This window comes from Bos indicus, chromosome 1 (genome assembly GCF_029378745.1).
Source record: "Bos indicus isolate NIAB-ARS_2022 breed Sahiwal x Tharparkar chromosome 1, NIAB-ARS_B.indTharparkar_mat_pri_1.0, whole genome shotgun sequence".
Classification (NCBI taxonomy): domain Eukaryota; kingdom Metazoa; phylum Chordata; class Mammalia; order Artiodactyla; family Bovidae; genus Bos; species Bos indicus.
Genome location: NC_091760.1, coordinates 95,769,841 through 95,791,136, shown reverse-complemented (window position 1 = coordinate 95,791,136; position 21,296 = coordinate 95,769,841). Strand labels below are relative to the sequence as shown.

The window sequence follows — 21,296 nt, the reverse complement described above, 5'->3', positions numbered from 1 at the left end:
GGTGCTCGTCATCAGCATGTCTTCTGCATCAAATGTTCTTCTCCTCCTAGTCCAGTGGCCTTTTCTGTTCAGGTTGACATCTTCTTAACAACGTTTCCCTGGACAGCTCCCTTCTTGCCATCAGTAGTTCAGATCCTGTCGCCACACAGGTTTACTCTTCAAACATACGGACGGCCACCGTGTCAGGGGGACGCAGAAAGGGGATCAGTGTCAGTATGGTGTAGAAAAACGAATAAATGGCTTTTGGGAGCCTTGCCCAGGAAAAGGATATTCAAATGCGAATGGGACTGCAATTAAAATATTATTGCTGAATAATATTAGATAACATCTCATTTTGTGATACTCCCTATTTAGAGACAGGGGCTTGAGCTGGCAGGTAGAAAAAGTTAGGCTGCTCAAATGTTGGGCTTGGGAAACCCAACATGGGGAAGCGCAGTTTTGGATCAGACTCTTCAGCATCACCGCCTATGAGGAACGTGTAACTTGTGCAGATGTTTAAAGAAAATTATTATTGCAAACTGCCATTCACGTTCTCACTACTATTCACAGTTACAAGGCCTCTCGTGTCAAGATTGTCAGCCTCTCTTCTTTGAGATTTGGGGTGGAAAGGAGGAGTGAGAGGGTAAGATTTATGACTGAATTAAGGAGTGACTGAATAACAGATTTGTTCATCTGCATAAGCATCTATCGTATGTCTTCTCTGCAGGACTGTATTAGGTGTTGGTGACACAAAGCTGAATAAGATACCGTTTTTGCCCTAAAGGAATGAGCAGTCTAGTTGGGGAGCAGAATGTGGTTTACAAAAAAAAGGAAAAAGGCTGTATTTACACATGTGTAGACCAGGGGAGAAGTGCTTGGGTTGCAGAATGTATCAGCGTCTTGGGAGCGTCCAGGGAGGGGTGGGGAACGGGATAGGCGAGCAAGGAAAAGTGTCTGTGGGGAGGCTGAGCCTGAACTGAGGTATCATGCTGGAAGTTATTCAAGCTTTGCATATCATGTAAGCAGTTTCTGTGGTGTGAAATGTGAATACTCTGTAGGGCTAGCATAATCAGTGGAGAACTGATATTAGTGACCCGCCAGCAAACTGTATCTATGCATTCTAGGATCTCTCTTCTGGAAACTTTGCTCTTCAGTATTCTTTCTAGAGAATCTGTGTCCTCTGTGCATCCAGTCTGGCGATCCACTCCTGGCTTCTTGATTCTGTCCCTCGCAATTTCCAACTCTGTGGAGGTGAGGACCATGAGCACCCCTAACCCAAGTGCTTTCTAGCAGTGCAGGCAGCTGGCCACATTTCTGAGGGCTTCCTCTGAACTGTAAAAAAAAAAAAAAAAAAAAAGTCTGAGTTTTCCAGGTCTGTGGTCTGATTTTACAATCTTCTCTGCCTTAGGTTTGCCAATTCCATTCACTACAAAGCCTTCTGAAAAGGCATAGCCTATGTATAATCTCTGTCTCATAAAGGAAAATGTTGATGCCATGCAGAGGAGGGTGTTATATGTGGCACTCACAATAATTATGACATATGATATATAATTATGACAGCTCTGAGCTGTCTGGGTTGAGAGACACTTCAGAATTTAATTAGCCAAAGGCAATAATAATAAGATACAAGATACAATCAGTATCCTTCAAATGGTAGAAATAGAGCTGCCTTCAAAAAGGAGAGGATTAAGGAAAAACACTGGCGTGGCAAGGTTGCACTGCAAAATAACAGCAATTTAAAATTTTATGGTGGTTTTAACATTATGATTGTTTTCAACAGTGTTTGGCTGTCTGGTTGCACTCTAAACTCCAGAGGAGCAGGGTTGTCTCTTGGCCATGCTGTACCTGACGTCTGAGGTCGCATTCAGTGAGATAGCATTCAGTAGGTCCTTCAGAGTGAATGCAGGATGAACAAAAGGAACAGGTTTAATTCATCTAAACCAGGGCTTAAAAACTGGCTACCTATTACATTTTTCATACAGGCATTAAAAAAGAAAAAAAGCCTTATGATTAACAAATAATTAGGTGCCAATCTTTAAAAATGGGAAGATCTACACAAAATTCTAGATCTTTCTGTTTTTTAAAAACCCAGAAGATCTGGTAACTGGGCTGGTTGTCCTACTTGGCAAAAGTTGACGGACCCAAAGTAGCAGCCACCCACTTTGGATGGGGAGTAAGCCCCCTTTGTCCACTTCACTCAATTCCCAAACTTGCCTGGTCTCTGTGGTCAGCTGAACTTGCAACCTGGAAATTGTTTACCTGTTATTTTTTTTTTTTAGCTTTGTAATTGTTTCGAGTGCTCACACATACAGGGTTTTAAAAGCAAAACTATTTAAGATTTTTCGGGCACACTCATTGTATCATACTGATGAAGTGGTTTTAAGTCTCTTAGTTTTCTCCTTTCCTTGTATAACTTGTAAAATGAAGTAGTATGGACTCTGGCTCATGTAGCTATGTAGAAGGATTTCAGTTATATGTCTTACAACTTTGGACCCATATGTTGTTTTATTTGGCCTCTGCTTCTCAGTGAACAGTCCCCAATCAGTGCCATATTGAACACTCATCAAAGCATAGGAAGGGCAGAAGAAATGACCAGGCGCCTTGGTTTTACTGTTTACAAACTGGTTAGGGGGCATTAAACACAGATGCAGGGTATCAGCGTTCAAATGGATAGACATGCAAATACTTGAGTTTATAATATTTTTTACAGTTTCTCCAAAAATTGCATTTTCCATAGGTACTTATTAAAATAGAATTTTTTGAATGTAAAATTTCCCTGGTGTTGCCTAGATGAAGCATTTTTATTTAAATCATTTCTATATTGACTTTCTCTTTGAATAAAACTACATTTGATAGAGTTCCAACCTCAAATTCCTGTTTTTTGAAAATGCATATTTGTCATGTTGGATGTGATATGATAGCCATTGATAGAGTACAGTAAAAATTATATATATATGTACACACACACGGAGGAAAAAAAGATGGGACTGTTCTCTTCCAGAATGTGTTAAGACATATGTTTGCACATATCATTTTTATGTTGGCAGACTCATCTTTTCTGGTCCAAATGATTGACTTAAAAATGTGACTGTATAGCAATTATCTACATTACGTTTCCACACAGACAATACTGAAGCAAGCTGCATAAGTTAGCAACAGTGATATCTAGATTCCAAATGCAGGTGCAAAAAGTAAACAGCCTTCCAAGGAACCCATTGCTGAAGCGTCCTAGTATTGTATCTAGGTTAATTTGGGGGCTTCCTTGTCTTCAGATTACATTTAAATTGGAATTGACCAGAACTAGGTACCCCCCTTAGTAATCTTCCAGCCAGCTCTGCTGTTATAGTAAATTGAAGCTGAACTATGGTGGGCCGCCAGAGGAAGCAGTTCAGTGGCACCTTAGTGTTCATGCCTACACTGGTATTGCCTCTCAGCCCTGGGCCTTTTTCTTTAGTAGGTGACCATCAGATAGAGCACTGCTGAGAGGATGTCTGTTTTATGTGCAGTGTGTGCTTAGCACAACCATTAACTAGAATACTTTGACCTGGATCCATTTTTTTTTGCCCATTCCTTGCCCCTTGCAGTATAGGAGGTGTGCATTTGGACATCTGCATTTAGAAAATTACTTTGCCAAGGGTTTCTGCTTTGCAAGTAACAAGGGAACTAGTTAAGCAGAGAGAGCAGAAAGTAGGAGCTATTTGGTTTTGTTTTGGGGTGTCAGGTTAACCCTTGAATAACAGATTTGAACTTCACAGATCCACTTATACACTTACTTATGTTTTACAGTAGTAAGTATTATAGAACTATACCATCCACCATTGGTTAAGTCTGCAGATGTACAACTGAGGATACCTAGGATCTGCGAACGCAGAGGGCTGACTATAAGTTTCAGATGGATTTTTGACTTTGTGGAGGGTTGGTACCCCTAAGCTCTGCATTTTTCAAGGGCCAGCTATGTTTCTATAAAAGTGGAAATCAATCCTTCTGAGCTAAACCTTAGATGTAGAGAAATGGACGTGTTATCCAGTTGTGTTTCACGACTTCTAATTTTTAGGAGTTGTTAAAATGTTCTTATGTATTCTAAGTAGATAGAAAAATTCGCACCGAAGCATGTTCTTGGATAGAAGTTTCTTCGGTCTTCATGTATACTGGAATATCGAGTTGTCATTCTAGTTCATGGGGAAAACTGTGATACACGTGCTTTTGTTAGTGATGTTGTTTAGTAGCCAAGTTAGCCAGAGTCATCCAGCTCATTTATCTTTTCTGATTTGTTTTGCATTGACAGAGTACATCTATTTAAAATCCATCTTAATTCTCATCACCTTGGCAAAAGGGCTGTATAAAAAGCATCCTTATAGAATGGCTGTTTCTTTATCATTTATTTTGCAACTTTAGTCATGATAGAAGATAAGTGTAGTGTAAAATGTAGATAGGATATGAATTACAAAGGAATGGCATCCATATTTTTTCATAAAATGTTTGCATTGAGAAATTAGACCTTAGGCTTAATATATACTCTGTGAATAATATCTGTTTTAAAGACCAGGGAATCAACTGAGAGTGGAATTGAGTAATGGACGACATCACCCTTTAATAGATGGGTATTCACATCTATGGGTGTTTACTTCTCAGACTTTCTGTTTTCTTGTTTTTAAAGTGGTTTACTCAGGGTTAGGCACTGAGAATCTTCCCACTTTTTATCACCTGCCCATGCTGCTTCAAGCTGCCTTGGGACTTTAAGGAGCCTCCATTAGGGAGACTTGAAGAGAAGCAGCATACTCAGTGTAGGCTTTTGCTTTGCAGGGAGGCAGTGGTTCATTTTCCAACCATTATTTTAAGAACATGGGGGAAATGTGGGCTAACATGTTTTGTAACATTCCAGAGATGTGTCTTAACAATGTAAAATATATATTAAAGGTCAGATTTTTTTTGGCATTGAAAGAATGCCAAGGGTCTGACTACAGGTTTTTGGCATTTATTTCAAACTTAAACGTTACTTTTTAAACTTGCTGATCACCAGAAGGTTTGTTGTCTCAACTTTATGCTCAGTTTTTAGTTGCATGGTTATTTGTTAAATTATTGGAAAGAATGACTTACTTTTTGGTGGTGGGGTTGCTGTGCTATATGGCTTGGTGATCTTAGTTTCTCGGCCTGGTTGAACCCGGGCCATGGCAGTGAAATTGCTGAATCCCAACCACTGGACTGCCAGAGAACTCCCCAAGAGAATTCCATTTGATATTTTCATTTTTTTGTTCTCTGTGTGGTAGAGGGAATGAATAGTAACTATTTGAGGCTTATGATGTGCTAGCAATGGCACCCCACTCCAGTACTCTTGCCTGGAAAATCCCATGGACGGAGGGGCCTGGTGGGCTGAAGTCCATGGGGTCACTAGGAGTCGGACACGACTGAACGACTTCACTTTCACTTTTCACTTTCATACATTGGAGAAGGAAATGGCAACCCACTCCAGTGTTCTTCCCTGGAGAATCCCAGGGACGGGGGAGCCTGGTGGGCTGCCGTCTATGGGGTCACACAGAGTTGGACACGACTGAAGCGACTTAGCAGCAGCAAGCACTTTTATATATTATTTCTTCCAGTGAACATACACCTTGTAAGGTGGTAATCATTTTTACAGACAGAACCACAGATGAGAAAGGTTACGTACTTTGCACCTGGCAAATCACAGGACTGGGATTTGAGTCCCCTATGTCCTACCATCCAGGAACGGTGGTATTGCTTGGACTTAGGTGTATCTCCGTTGTTTTGTTCAGGTAAACAGTCAGGAGAGACACGGGACTGGGTTTTGTATAGTAGTAATTTGTAAGGCTTGTGAAGAAGAGTATTCCTGCTATTACCTTAAATTTCCTTCACATCACCCCTGAAAGATGGCAGTGAATCTGGCTGTGGAGCTTCTCAGAATTGCAAACCAAGCTGGAGTGACTGTGTCTGAAGCCTGAGGCACCAACTGAGTTTGGAGGAAGAGGTGGGGGTGAAGTCATTTCAGGCCCAGGTCGTCAGAGTAGCTCCCTTTCTTTCCCTAGGGAATGGTTCTTTCCCTGAGGTTAGCCATAGGGGAGCAGTTTCTTCTGGGATCAGCACCTGCTGAGAGATGGTGGTGACCAGAGAGAAAAGGTAGGGGCTTGTCAAGCCTGGGCACAAGGAAAGGACCTTTGTCTGCCTTCTTTTCCTTCCAAACTCCGCCTTTCTTTTCCATTCAAAAATTACATCATCCCTGAGGCACAGTTTTTGTGTCTTAAGAAATCTGAAAACTTATTATAAGACTAGAACCTATTAGATTATTTTTTGTTTCATTTCTGAATTTATAATTATTTCTCTTAAGTAATGCCAGAATTGAAAAAAAAATCATTTAAGTTTATCCTTCAAAAAGAAATCACTCTATGAGCATTTCTGAAGTGTCTCACCTCTGCTCATTCTTGTTCTCAGGGGAATACAAAATTAGGTGTCAGGCAGCATTTGTGCTGTGAGACCACACCCCTTTGCTAGTGAGTTCCTCTTCTTTGTTTCAGATTGATGAAGGGCTGCTTGGACTTTGACTTTCCTCAAGATGTTAATTATATGTTTCAAAATCATGTGTTCTGTTAAAAATCACTTACGCATAGCCTTGGAAGAGCACTGGAGGCAGGGAGGTGCTTCAGGGGTGTAGAATATTGTTTGGAGGCCTTGGGAAATAAATCTTAAGTTCATTTACCACCAAGACATATTTAGTCAGTGTATATAAACAAAAGAAGTCACAGTGTGCCTGGACGTTATTTGTCCCAGATGGAGTTTAAACTTGGCTCATTATACTGCGCTGATGTCATGGTACATAAACTGGCCCGAGTTAGAGACGTGCATAGAATCTGCTGTGCGCTTGTGTGTGCTGAGGGCGTGCGAGGAGCAGGGAGGGGCTGGCTGGAAAATCGTTGTCACATTTTTCCTTTGCTGTCTGCATAGCCTAGTGTCAGTCCTGAATTTGGACTGGGTGCAGAGTGAGGGAAGAGTCGGAATAATCTGTTCATTTGTGCAAGTCGGTATGTGATGCACTCAGGGATGTGGTTCTTCCAAGACTGAGTGTAAGTGCATCAGGCTTTCCAACAGTTGCTTACGATGCTCTGGCAATACAATCTAGAGAGGAAAATCTTAAAGCAGTACATTTTTGAAGAGCATTTTCAAGTCTGTTTGCCTTGAAATCTTCAGTCTGGATAGTGTCTTTAAACTTTTTAATGGTCTTAAGTATCCTGCTGTATAATTCTGTTTTCCTGGATTGAATGGTGGATAACCTTTCAAACTAGTTGCTTAAGTGTTTAAAAAGGCAGAAAAAGGCGGACGCTTGATGCTTCTTAGAGAAGCCAGCCAGGTTTAATTCTTCCTTCATGCTTTGAGAGGACCCAGAAAAGGGTCCTCTCCTGGTGTTCTGGGTGCCTAATAGGCAATCGACACATACTGTGGTGTTACTTTGTTACATTTTATTGCTGACTTTCCTTGTGATAATCTTAATTAGAAGCAGTTCCAAGTAATTCACAGCATTTTGTGGATATAAAGAGCTTAGATTTCAGAACTACTGTGAAAGGATTCCAAAGTCACTATTGTTGCTGGGATCTGCGGAAGCCGAACAGACACTGAAATGTGAATGAGCTGCGAGGTGATCCTTTCAGGAAAGCCAGAATGTTTCTCAAACAGAAAATCTGGTCAGAGGTGAGAATTGGCTGGTTTTAGATTTTATTGAGAACATGAAATGTGGCAGATGTGGCAAACTTTTTTTCTTCAGACTTTCTCTTTAGAGGTCATGTCACTGGTAGAAATTTGAAGAGAAAGAAATATTAATAACAATTATTTATTGAGCATATACTATATATAAGGCTTTCTACCAGGGCTGCTGGGGGGTTGCTTTCTTCTTTAGAGCACACACATAATATAGGTGTTCTGTCTTTTCAGAGGAGGAAATGCGGGGTTAGAAATGTTAAGTGCCCTGTCTGGCACAGCTGGGACTCAGCTACAATGTGTCTGATTTGTTCTTCTCACTGTGTATCTTTGGTATCTTCATTGATTTTAAACTCTTAGTTAAAAAGTGAATTGAAAGTAAAATGAGATTAGCACAAAGTGACTTAACTACTCGGTATGTACATAGTAGAGTTAAGTCTCTGCGTCGTGTCCGACTCTTTGCAACCCCATGGACTGTAGCCTACCAGGCTCCTCCAAGCATGGGATTTTCCAGGCAAGAGTACTGGAGTGGGGTGGGGTGCCATTTCCTTCTCCAGTGTACATGTATATAGTGTTACTTAGAAGACAAGTCTGGCCTGAACCCCATCTAATTTTACCTAAACGTGTATTGTGGCAGGAAGACAAACATGTAGAAGAAGTATGTGGTATTGCTTCCTTATTTTTTGTAGTCTTAAAAAAACTAATAAAATTCATCTTAAATTTAATAATTAAGTTTTATGTTGTGTGTCCTTTTTTTTTACGCTTATCTGCAATTCTGAGTCCTTATTTTATCAAACTTTTTAAATGTATGTATGATATGCTAAAAGGCAAAGTAGAGCTTAAAGATATAAAAAATGAATTAGCTAGTCTGAAATGGGGTAGTCTAGGAATCAGAACAGGTGTTTTGGGGATATGATTAACTTGGAACCCTTGAGAATAAGTAATGATTCTCGTTTGGTTCGTAATTAAATTTGTTTCCCAATAATCCCAATAATAATAAACCCTATTAGTCCTCCTTCCCTTTTGATCAGCAAATCGGCCAGCAGCATAGCGGGTGGGCAGCACTGTTGGCTTGATGAGCTGGCTTCAAGTAAAGGACAGGACTGCTAGGTTGCCTGATGAGTGCTTTGGGGTTTAGCTTTTTAGAGCAAGAAACCAAAGGGAAGAAATAAGAGATAGAAAAAGTCTAGGAAGAGGTGGAGACACGAGAGGGACAGGCTGTGAAGGCCCCTCAGTTATCAGTGCTAGGAGTGGTGGAAATGGAAGTGACAGAATCACAGTTGGATAACAGAATTAGAGAGAGTGACAGGAAGTAGGAAAAATCAAGTAGTTACGCCTGGGAGAGCCATGCCCATGACTTCACCTCTGTAATCAGAGATACCGTGGTGTTGACAGGGAGGGCAGCACTCTTCAGCAGCGAACCCTGTGATCTGGATAGTCATATTTAAAGGTTAAACTGTTGATTATTTTTGAAAACTCTTACTTAGAACTGTGTAACCCCTGCATTATGTCACAGTTGGATGTTTAATTAATATCTGTGCTGGTCTCTGTGGGTCCAGTGTCTCCCATCTCAGAGATGTTTGAGTTTCTCACTGCTATCATAGTTACTTAGCAGTGTTGCTTTCCTACTGGAAAATTCTGCTCACAGGATAAAGTCCAGACTTTCAAGCAGAGCAAACAAAGACTTTTCTGAGGTGGGCCTGGCCTGCTTCTTCAGTCTCACCTTTTACCCCTCTGTTGCTTGCTTATGCCTTCACAGCCGCATTGGAATTCTCTAGCACACTGTAATTCTAAATGCAGTGAACCGCTCAGTGCTTGTGCTGTGTGATTGTTCTTTGGCTTATCTTCTCATTTTCCCTTTAAGTGTCACTTCCAACTATAACTTTTCCTGATGTCTTGGTGGCTTCTTCAGTTTCCAGAGCGCTTGATAGCAAATAATCATGTTTTGTTTTTTTTTTTAAACAGCTAATTGTGTTTTCTACTTTTGCAGCAATACACAAATAGGGGTCGGCTTTTATCTTTCTCATCTTAGAATCATTAGTGCTTAATAAAGTGCCTAGTACATAGTAACTATTCAGCAAATATTTGTTGAATGATCAGGGTTTCAATAATTACATTAGGTATTGTTTTACATAAGTTTAATCAATACAAAAGCATGGCCTGAATAAGTGATGATAATGTACTGTGTAGAGGCAGGGAAAGGCTAAGGTCTCTAACTCAGAGTCTTTCCAAAACCGTAGACTATTACATATTTGTATTCATTTCTAATTTTATGTTGGAATAAGATATAAGGCAATAGTATTAATAGTAATAAGAAAAGGTAACTCTAGACTGTTTAAAGACAAAATATTGGGAACTGATTTTCTGTTATAGAAATGAGAACATTCCTCATGGGCACATTATTTCTTGATTATGTCTTAGTGGGGGAAGAACAGTGTTCAATAAATGACATGGCCAACATTGAAATGAGTTTTAAAAATGGTAGAATACTGGGAATGTAGGCAGTTAAATATGTTTCTTCAGCAGCCTTGAGATTCCCGCAGTGGAACTGTCTATGGGGTTCAGTGCACGGTTTACCAGAGAAGGGTGTTAGTCACTCATATGGCCCCATGGATGGTAGCCCGCCAGGCTCCTCCATCTGTGAAATTTTCCAGGCAAGAATACTGGACTGGGTTGCCATCCCCTTCTCCAGGGGATCTCCTGGACCCAGGGATCAAACCTGGGTCTCCCACATTACAGGCAGCTTCTTTACCATCTGAGCCAGGGGTGTGACATCAGTTGGTACGTCAGTGTGGATCACGTTGCTCTGCGTCGGCCAACCAAAAACCAGACATGAGGTAGCTGGCTCTAAATGCAGGATGACATGCAAGATTTAGTGTGCAAAGCGCATCAGATGGAAAGTGTCCAAATTGCTGATTCCCCATCAGTGTGGCCAGAGCCCAGCTTGGAGATACGGGGTGCGTGGATGGAATTGAGGGGTAGGAAATGGTTTTACCTCATGTGGTGGATATTTTTAATAAGAATTGACCCTGAAATGGTGATGACAGGAATCAAATTTTGTTCTCAGTGAACATAATTATTTCAGCTAAAGCAGGAAGAATTATCTTTTGGGTACTCAACAATTCTGTGAAAATATATTCTCCAGCGGATCTTCCCGACCCAGGATTTGAACTGGAGTCCCCTGCATTGCAGGCAGATTCTTTACCAGCTGAGCTACCAGGAATCAATAAAATGAAAAAGATTTGTTTAAATAAATGTAATGCTGCTCCAGGGGTATTTGGTGACTGTTACTCTTAGCCGGGGAAAAGCTACACTTATACTTATATTTTTGGTCTTTTTTGTTTTTTACTTTTATCTGAAAAGTCCTATAGTTGAAACTTTAGACTCAGGCATTTTTGGCTGTCTTAAAAGAGGCTTTGAACATAGTTTGGGCCATCTATATTACATCCTGCATTTTTCACACCTAAGTTAGTGCTATATTTTTATTCTTGGCAAACAGCTTTTTTAGTAATAGAATCTCTTTATTCAGGGCACAACACATTTAAAGGGAATAGAAATGTATAACTTCTTACAAGCTGCCATTGTTTTCTTTAAAGCCCTTATCGCTATCTGTAAATGTTTTGTTTTAAGTCATTCCTTACTCCCATCCCATGCAAGTTCCCATTTGTCATCCTGCCAGGTAGGGAGAACTTTGTGTTGTTCTGAGTCTCTATTTTGTGGCCTGATGGAATGCCTCACCTATTCTGGGCACTCATCAATATTTGCTGAATTAAGATGAAGTAGAGTAGTAATTGAAGAAGGAGATGTCAACCCACTCCAGTATTCTTGCCTGGGAAATCCCATGGACAGAGGACTGAGGAGCCTGGTAGGCTATATTCCATGGGGTCACAAGAGTCGGACATGGCTTAGTGACTAAACTACAGAGTAGTAATTCTTCTAGGGATACTTACTTCATGAAATGCAGTTATTGAACTCATTTGAATATACAGTTTACCCTTGAACAGAACAGGTTTGAACTGCATACATCTGCTTATATTTATTATTATAAATATTATAAAATATTTTAAATTATACAATATTATGCATATTCCTACCCTAAATACATATCACAGTACTACACCATCTGCAGTTGGTTGAATCAGAGGTTGTGGAGGGTCAACTGTAAAGTTATATGCAGATGTTTTTCACTGTGCAGGGGGTTCAAGGTCAAGTGTATATATTTTCAGCAGACACTGGTGTGATTTCAGTGCATTAAAATGTTCTCCTTGGTTCATCTAACTTCTCTTTCCTTGGTTACCTATTCATGGATTCCTGTCTTTTTTGTTAATGAAGGGTGACTTTTGAGAAGTATAGAAGCTTAAGACCCAGTCTCTTTCAGGAGTAATCTTTTATTTTTCTTATGCCTATTAGGTCATGAGAAATGGCACCTAATGACAGTGATAATCAAATAGCTTATTGGTTTCTCCTAGGTTTCTAAGGGAATTCAAGGACTTGACAATGACTTTATGAGAATAAATCTTGCCCAGTTTAAAGGCAACTGTTTGTTGTTAAGGGATGGAGTCCTTACCACCCAACTGCCATGTTGGGGGTAACAGGCTTTGCCTCAGGGAGTGAGCACAGATTTCCTAGAAGAGAACTTGTCCTCTGTCATTGGGGACATGCTTTTGATCCAGTTAAATGCATTCTATCCTTGTAGCCATTTATTGAAGCGTCTCTCTAGAGAACTGACTCTGTGAAACCCACACTTGTTGGGGAGGAGGAGGAGATGCTATGTGGTAGAAGAGAAAAGCATGTATTTTGGTCAGGCAGGGCTGGGTTCCAGTGCTGATTGTCAGTTTCTAGTTCTGTGACTTTGGACAAGTTACTTATCCTCTCTAAGCCTGTTTCCCCATCTTTAAAGTCTGGATGTCCTTTTGCCTTGATCTAGTATGTAAGTATCCTTGGAGGTTCCCTGGTCTTATATGTTCTTTTCCTATCAGCTTTGGATTCAGGCTTCAGGTTGACATGCGAGCAGGTGAGTCAGTCAGTACTTTCCTATTATCTTCTAGGACCTTCCAGTTTAACTGCTCATGTTTTAAATCCTGGGACATTTTCTTTGTGTATGTTATTACCACAAAGGTGATTGTCAGTCATTTGCAGCTCATCATCTCGCTTTTCGTAAAAGAGACAGAACTCAAAAATCAAATGATGCTACTGTTCAGTTTTGCTGGAGGCCAGCTATGGCCTTGACACAGAGACCAGAGTCGCAACTGTGCGTCATGATGGATGCTTTGGGTGGAACAAAAGAGCCTGGGTGAAGCTTGCCAGGATTTTTTTGGAGTTTGGGAATCTGAAGTGTGTGTGTGTGTTCAGAAGAAAGGTGCTACTATTCCTTTCCTGGAGTCAGAGGTCACTTTTTAAGTTGTTAGATCTTCCTGGATAGAATCTGTCCTTAACCTGGAACTCATCTGCAGCTTTTAGGTTGTAATACTCCTTTCTCTCTTAAGATGTCTGTTGGATATTCATAACTGCTCTAAACGAGAATGTTCATGCATATATGAAATAGCTAAGAGTAAGACAAGCTCACAGATGTGGCAAGTGGGAAAAGCTCTGAAAGTGAAATGAGATTTCCTAGCACTGTTTATATCTTGACTAGGTATGGAATTTAACTCTTGAAAATACTGCAAATGTAACATTTCATCTTTGGTCAGTCAGTACTACAGTCCAAGCAGGAGCTTTTGTGATGAACACATACGTGGCAGTGATGATTTAGTTGGGTGCCTGGTAGTATTTTATTTGAGGCAAAAATTAGGAATTTGTCTCCAGGAGATTATCTTCTGGTTAATCAGGCATCCAAATTTTTTTTTTTTTTTTTCAGGCATCCAAAATTTAAAACGCAAAAGTAGCCTTCCTTTTGCTCTTCTGGTGAGTTAGAAACAGAGTTCTATTTAGATGTATACCTGTAAAGAAAGATGTTATACCTGCTTCACTTGTCTTGTTGGGTGAAGCTTTCCCAGGATGCTGTGTTTAGCCTTTTGCTTAGTTATGTTAATTCTACCTCTTGTTGTATTGTTTCTTTAGACTTTGGAAGAATGGTCACTTATTTTTCAGTAAACCTTAATGAACTGCCTTTGGTTATGTTGGGTTGCTTGGTTCCTGTAGCACTAACGGATTTGAAACAGATCTGACAAAACAATAGTAGCCTGAAATATGTCTTTGATTAACATGGCTCTATGTTAACATCTCTGGGGGAAAAAAATCTATCAGTGGTTAAAAAAAAATCTTCTTTTTTTCCCCTTCTCCTCTGACAAGACACAGAATACAGCATGACTTGTTTTAGTGCTGATTTTGGAAAAGCAGGAAATGCTTACTAAGTGGGCAAAAAATGATGAGGTTTGGACAGTGATGTTATGTTTCACATTCTGTATTTAAGAGAACTTGTAACTGTAATGTCTGCTTTGTGGCTAAAGAAAGAAAGGAGGAGGGAGGGAAGGAGGGTGGGGGGGATGAGGAGAGACAGATTGAGAGAGAGAGAGAGAGAGAGACAGAAAAAGAGACAGACGGAGTGACTTGTTCGATACAAAAGGTTAAGTGCCAGGGAGCCTGCCGGTGTGACTCATGCTCCTCAGGGCCGCACAATGCAAGGCCTGCTGCTGCCATCTCATTCATGTCTCTGGTTAGGGACAGATCACTGGGCTGGTGTGTGTCAAAAGTTTTTTATATCTCCTTTATTGACAGCAAAAACAGCATGGTGGTCAGTCCGCTTCAGTATAATAAAATGCTTTCTTTTAAAATATCTCGGTGCCAAGATGAATATGGTTTGCTCAAATAATGACTTTCACTCTTGCTAAGAAAAATTGATATTGGGACACAGGAGATTTGCCTGGTTTCTGAGGTAACTTGGTAGATTATAATCTGGTTGCCATAGAAACACAGCAGCAGGGAAAATTACAGAAACTAAACATTTGAAGAGAGATATTTTAATAGGATATGTGAAAGCCCTTTACCTATCCTCTTTCTCCCTGAAAAGATGGGGTGGGGCTCAGGAATGGGCCTCCCGGGAGCAGCGAGGGGAAGGCATAAATGGCTTTTGGAGGCTGGCTGCCTCCAAGCCACTCCATGAGATGTGGCCCGGTGTCGGCGACCGCAGAGAAACTGCTGCAGACACTTTTCATGCAATATGATAAGCAGATAATGTGATAGAACCTGGAACATGTTTCAATTCAGATATCCCTTTTCTTGCCTGGGACTTCCCATAATATTGGTGAATTGTACTTTTAGAACTAGTATTTAGGACACATTGTCTGACAGTTATGAGTGTAGTGGAAGAGAGTATATGCATTTAAGATTGTCAAAGAATATCTGGGTCAGAGTCTTAGTGTTCACTGATTTTTTTTTTTTCCTGCCTGAATAATTGGACAGGCATATCTTATAGACCTATCCCTAGAGGCTTAAACACAAAGCAGATGCCTTCTGCTCTGTTACAGTGATGTTAGAATTGGTTTAAGGATTTAAAAAAAAAAACATGGGTAATTTTCTTTCTTGGACTGTTTTATTCCCCTGTAGTTGAGTTATATTCTATGTGTACATAGAAATAAAGTTAAGTCAAAAATATTTTCATGTTAGGAATGACTTTAAAAATTCAGTTTCAAGAAAGCAATGAAAATGTCTTAATCACTCCATAGAGATTGGGAAGGATTTCCTTTTGAGTTCTTAAAATCACACAGTGTGTACATTGGGGAGGATTTGAATGCTGAAGACTGAAAAATTATTGACACAGTTACTGTACAGGAAAAATAAATTGCCTTGAAATAACTATTATAATTCAAGATAACAAGAAGCACCAGGGATGAAACTTGTACTGCTTTTCCTTGAATGGTCTTGTTTTTTCTAGTTAATGTATTTCCAGATTAAAAATGTTTTAATATCCTAACAGTGTTTCCTGGAATTATTAGTATAAGCAAAATACATAGACTTTAAAGATTTAGCTTTTAAAGATAAAATGGTTTTGATCTTAATAAATAGTTTTTTAAAATACATGAATTATGGTCTATATGGGGTGCCCAGGTGGCCCAGTGGTAAAGAATCTGCCTGCCAAGGCGAAGACATAGGTTCTATCCCTGGGTCAGGAAGAACCCCTGGAGAAGGAAATGGTAACCCACTCCAATATTCTTGCCTGGAGAATCCCCATGGACAGAGGAGCCTGGCAGGCTACAATCTATGGAGTTGCAAAGAGTCGGACATGACTGAGCCACTAAACCGCCACCACCACAGTAAATAAAGTTGACTTTTAACATTGCATGTTATGAAAGCTTAATTTCTCAAAGTAATGGTTGCAGTGGTTTTCCATAAGTTTTATAACTTTCATTCATTCAGTAAAAATATTTCTCAAGCCCTTACTCTGTGTCAGATCTTGCCCTTATAGAGCCTAGATTAAGGCTCTATAAGGAAAGACAGACACAAAAGTAATTCCTTTACCACCCTAATGGCAGAAAGTGAAGAGGAACTAAAGAACCTTCTGACAAAGGTAAAAGAGGAGAGTGAAAAAGCTGGCTTAAGACTCAACATTCAAAAAATGAAGATCATGGCATCTGGTCCCATCACTTCATGCAAATAGTTGGGGAAAAAGTGGAAACAGTGATAGCTTTTATTTTCTTGGGCTCAAAAATCACTGTGGATGGTAACTGCAGTCATGAAATTAAAAGATGTTTGCTTCTTGGAAGAAAAACTATGACAAACCTAGACAGTGTGTTAAAAAGCAGAGATAGCACATTGCCGACAAAGTTCCATGTGGTCAAAGCTATGGGTTTTCCAGTAGTCATGTATGGATGTGAGAGTTGGACCATAAAGAAGGCTGAGTTCCAAAGAATTGATGCTTTTGAACTCTGCTGCTGGAAAAGACTCTTGAGAGTCCCTTGGACAGCAAGGAGATCAAACCAGTCAATCCTAAAGGAAGTCAATCCTGAATAGTCATTGGAAGGACTGATACTGAAGCTCTAATTCTTTGGTCACCTGATGCAAAGAGCTGACTCATTGGAAAAGATGCTGATGCTGGGAAAGATTGAGGGCAGCTGGGAAGAGAAGGGGTTCAGAGGATGAGAAGGTTGGAGGCATCACTGACTGAGTGGACATGAGTTTGAGCAAACTCCAGCAGATGGTGAAGGACAGGGAAGCCTGGTGTGCCACAGTCCATAGGGTTGCAGAGTCAGACATGACCTAGCGACTGAACGACAACAACAACAATTAATTGCAATTATAGATTTTAGGAAGGAGCTGAGTTTCATTTTGTTTGTTTTTTGAGAACCCATAGTGCAAGACCTGTCCTGTCCTGAGAGTCAAATGCCAGTCCTTAATCTGGCAAGGATAAATGGGTGGTGGCTGGTGGAGGAATGAGTAAGGTGGGCAGAGGGTAGAGATGAAGGAGTGCAGGGGAAAGCATTGCAGACAGAGGAAACAGTGTGCTTGATGGTTTTGAGGCAGGAACCAGGCTTGCTCCCAGAACTTCAATATGAATGTGACATTGACATCCTTCTGTTTTCTAGAAATATATAGTCATTATTTTAATAGTGTTAATCTTGTACCTGATGATTTTTAACAACAGTTTTTTAAACTTGGATTATGTCCTTTGATTTATATTTAGATATAGATTAATTATTTTTCCCCTTTTGTTATCTAAACTAACTGAATGAGATTAGAACTAAAATTCTGAGATTCTTGAACATATTTTGCCATGTCATGCGTGATTTAGTCTTTTGGAAGTTGTCTTCTGATAACAAAATATCTGTTATATGACTAAAATAGACATTTAGGTAATAGAGTTAAAGATTTGTGTGTGTGATAGGTCCTACTTATACTGTTCATTACTATTTCCAGGTCCTATACATAGGTACTTTTTCCCCATAAACATTTTTCTTATAAATTGCTTTCCATTGTTATAACACAGGAGAATTCACTTAGCTATATACAAATGAATATACTTATCCCCCATCAAATTTGAACCAGATCTAAGACATCTCCTAAGTTTTATGTTTATACAAGATTCTGTGCTATGTATTTCTTGTCTAGTACATAAATTTAGTAATGAAACTGTTGAGAAAACCCCAGATGTTCTAGTATTAAATTGAAAATTAGGGATTTCCCTGGTGGTCCAGTGGTTCAGACTCAGTGTTCCCAATGCAGGGAACCTGCATTCTATCCCTGGTCAGGGAACTAGATCCCACATATCACAACTGAAGATCCTGCGTGCCACAACTAAGATCCAGCACAGCCAAATAAATAAATAAGAATAAATTAAAAAAATTGAAATTAATGTGTTATTTTGGCAGGTTATTCTCGTTCAAGTTAATCCAGGTGAGACTTTCACAATAAGAGCGGAGGATGGAACACTGCAGTGCATTCAAGGTAAGGAAGTTTTTTGTAAGCTTTCTAATAAAAAAAAATTTCCTTTATTATTTTATGGAAATAAAGTTTATCTCTGAGTCTGCATGTGATTTTCTAGAAGTAAAATTTATCTTGGATTTTTTTTTTTTTTTGCTTTTAATAGGGGCTCCTTAATGCTGAGTGGGCCTGTGATATATAAGTGACACAGTTAAATATCTTGAGTATTAATTGACTGTTAAGTGAATTAAATCAACATGGGAAAGTTTGCATTGTCTTCATGTATTATGGGATTTGGTCCCCTGAAAAATCCAGAGATTTTTAAGAGACCTTAAAATTCCAGTATAGAATAGCACATACTTTTTCAAGTTAGATGAAAGTTTCAAATACATACTGTGATGCTACCCAAATGATGCTTTTAGAGGTAAAAATCTATATTAAATATCTCTTAGTTATTTATTACTGAGTAACAGGTTACTCAAATTTGGTAGGTATATACAGCATTGGTTGTCTACAGTTTCTGTGGGTCAGGAGTTTAGGTACAGCTTAGTTGTGTCCTGTGGCTTTGGGCCTATGGAAACGCTAAGATCCAAGTGTGGGCTAGTGCTGCCGTCCACCATGAGGCATGTCTGAGTGTCAGTCTGTTTCCCGGCTCGCCTAAGTGATTGTTGGCAGGGTTTAGGGTTTTTGGTGGGCTAGTGGCAGGCAGCTTCCGTCTGTTCCTTGCTAAGTGGCCTCTCCATGGAGGTGCTTACATTATGACCGCTGGCTTCATCATAGCAACAACTACAGGGCAAGAGGGAGTACTCTGTCTAACCTGCTCGAGAACAGTGATTACACAGCATGTGAATACTAGCAGGCCGGAATCACTGGGGGCCCCTTTACAAGGCTGCCCACCACAGTGCACCCTCTGCCCTCAGAAATTCATGTCTCTCCTGTGTGCGAGATACCCCTCCTAAGATCTCCAAAAGTGCTATTCCACTACTGCATCAGCTCTCCAGCATCTTATCTAAATAAACTCCAGGTATAGCGAGGCTCCTTGAATGTAGTTCTTTAAGGACGGCTCCTAGGCCATTTCAGTTAATTTCTGGTTTGTGTAATACTGGTGCCTCTTCTCTGTCATTCACTTTGGAAAGAGAGAGAGACATAGGTACTCTGATCCATATGAGGCTCTACTGTAAGAAGATCAACCCAGATCTGGAGTTAGTCTTAGATACTGCTGTGTTGGAGGGCACTCTGGTGATAGCTTTTTGGCAGTGATTGGGATTATGGGACAAATGGTAAATTGGCCTGTAATTGAGCTCAATACTAGGTTGTTGGTTAGACTGAAATCTGCCCAAAGGTCTTATTGTTAATACCTGGGCTTGCTCACCAATGTATAAAGAAAATGAATGGAAATGCCCTTTAGTTTTCCATAGTGAACTACATGGAAAAACTTAATTTTTTTCTATCCTGCATAATAGAGTATGCTGCTGTGTAGCTTCACTACTTGTTTTTTTTTAACTGTAAGAACAAAAATTTAGGAAAAAAATTAAAACTTATTTCAATTGCAATTAATCTGAAATGATTTAGGTGTTCATGAACGGTATTTTTTCTGATGGCATTTCGCTGATCATCGTGTTCCCGAAATGATCGTTGGTGTTCTAAACCATTTAAAAACCAAACCATACAAAGGAACTTCAGACAAAAGAAGAGAGAAAATATTTTAAAGTAGTACAAGATACAGAATCTTCCACGTACTTGTATTACTGTAACATATCATCAACAAATAAAACCTCAAAATTCACTCTGTATCTTTAAAAAAGAACACACTAGAAAAAACTAGATGAAAAGTTATTTTACCTACATAGAAAAGAAGCTTATGTTGCCAGTTAGTAAGAGAATAGTTGAGCTTCTGGTCATAGTAAGGTTGGAACCCCACGTACTGGCTGGAAGACTGTGTCCCTCTGCAACTGAGTATGTGTAATAGAATCTATAAGAAGCAAATTGCTGAGTGGATCAACTTGTATAAAGTCCACTTTTTCATGCCACCTGCTTTTACTTTTGGTGTTTGAAGAGGGTGTGTGTGTGTGTGTGTGTGTGTGTGTGTGTATGTATGTATGTGTATTCATCTAGTTAGCCTCTTCCTCACTTCTTTTGAGTGCATGTTCGTAACTGGTATACTCTGCAGGGTATTTTGCAAGTATATTGCTCTGTCCACAATGGGAGCTTTGTATTTATTCATGATGCTACTTGGAGATAAGTGACAAGTGACACTAACACCCCTTTCAGTGATTTAAAAAAAATGCTGTTGACTAAAGAAGAATTGTGGAGCCATTTATCTTTGGCTTCCTCCAAGTCTTCAGTCTTTATTCTCTTCTGAACACCCAGATACTGTGGTTATCTTTATTTGGGACATATTGGTACCGGGCCCAGCTAATTGAAATGACACAGAACAGGATGAGAGGGACAAGGACCTGGAACCCCAAGTGGTTTGCTAGGGCTTGGGAGGCACTGGGACAACAGGATCAACTGCAGGAACTGGAAGGAACCCTAGTCCAGACCCATTGTTGGCCATTCATGTGTAATAGGCAGTCACTCAGGCCAGGTGTCCTCACTGACCCCTTCATTTGCATTCCAGTGTGAGTGAGTGAATGCTTCACTCCAGATGGGTAGAACATATCAATATAGAATGTGGGAATAGGCAGTATATTTATAAATTCGTTGTGATTAACATCCTTATCATTGCTAATATATATTTTTTTCAACTTTTAGGCTTATGTATTCTCTCATTGCGTGGGTATGACAGATACATATGAAGCTGAGACCTGTAGAGGTTAACACACAGCTACAGTCACATAGGGAGAAAGAGCAGGGCTCTTGTTTTTCAAATAATTTTATTTATTTTTGGTTGTGCTGGGTCTTCGTGGCTTTGCAGGGTTTTCTCTAGTTGTGGTGCGCGGGGCTCCTCTCCAGTCGCGGTGTGTGGGCTTCCCATTGCGGTGGCTTCTCCGGTTGGAGCACAGGTCTAGGGTGTGCAGGTTTTGGTAGTTGCAGCACCTGGACTCAGTAGTTTTGGCTCCTGGGGTTTAGAGCGCAGGCTCAATAGTGTGGCACACAGGCTTAGCTGCTCAGCTGCATGTAGGATCTTCCTGGATCAGGGATTGAACCCATGTCTTCTGCACTGGCAGGCAGATTCTTTGCCACTGAGCCACCAGGAAAGCCCCAGGACCAGAGCTCTTTATTGCCTTGCACTGTGGCTTTACATCAGGGAGTCATGA

At 40.1% G+C, this 21,296-nt stretch overlaps 1 protein-coding gene across 6 annotated transcripts in view; it reads left to right on the top strand.

Annotated features, from left to right (window-relative positions):
- Positions 1 to 21,296, top strand: part of FNDC3B (fibronectin type III domain containing 3B) — a 358,595-nt gene that overhangs the window by 80,091 nt on the left and 257,208 nt on the right. For all 6 annotated transcript variants that reach the window (XM_019959536.2, XM_070803254.1, XM_019959543.2 and 3 more), the window contains exon 3: positions 17,985 to 18,060. In XM_019959536.2, the coding sequence (XP_019815095.2) occupies positions 17,985 to 18,060 (76 nt within the window). The remainder of the gene's footprint in view (positions 1 to 17,984; positions 18,061 to 21,296) is intronic.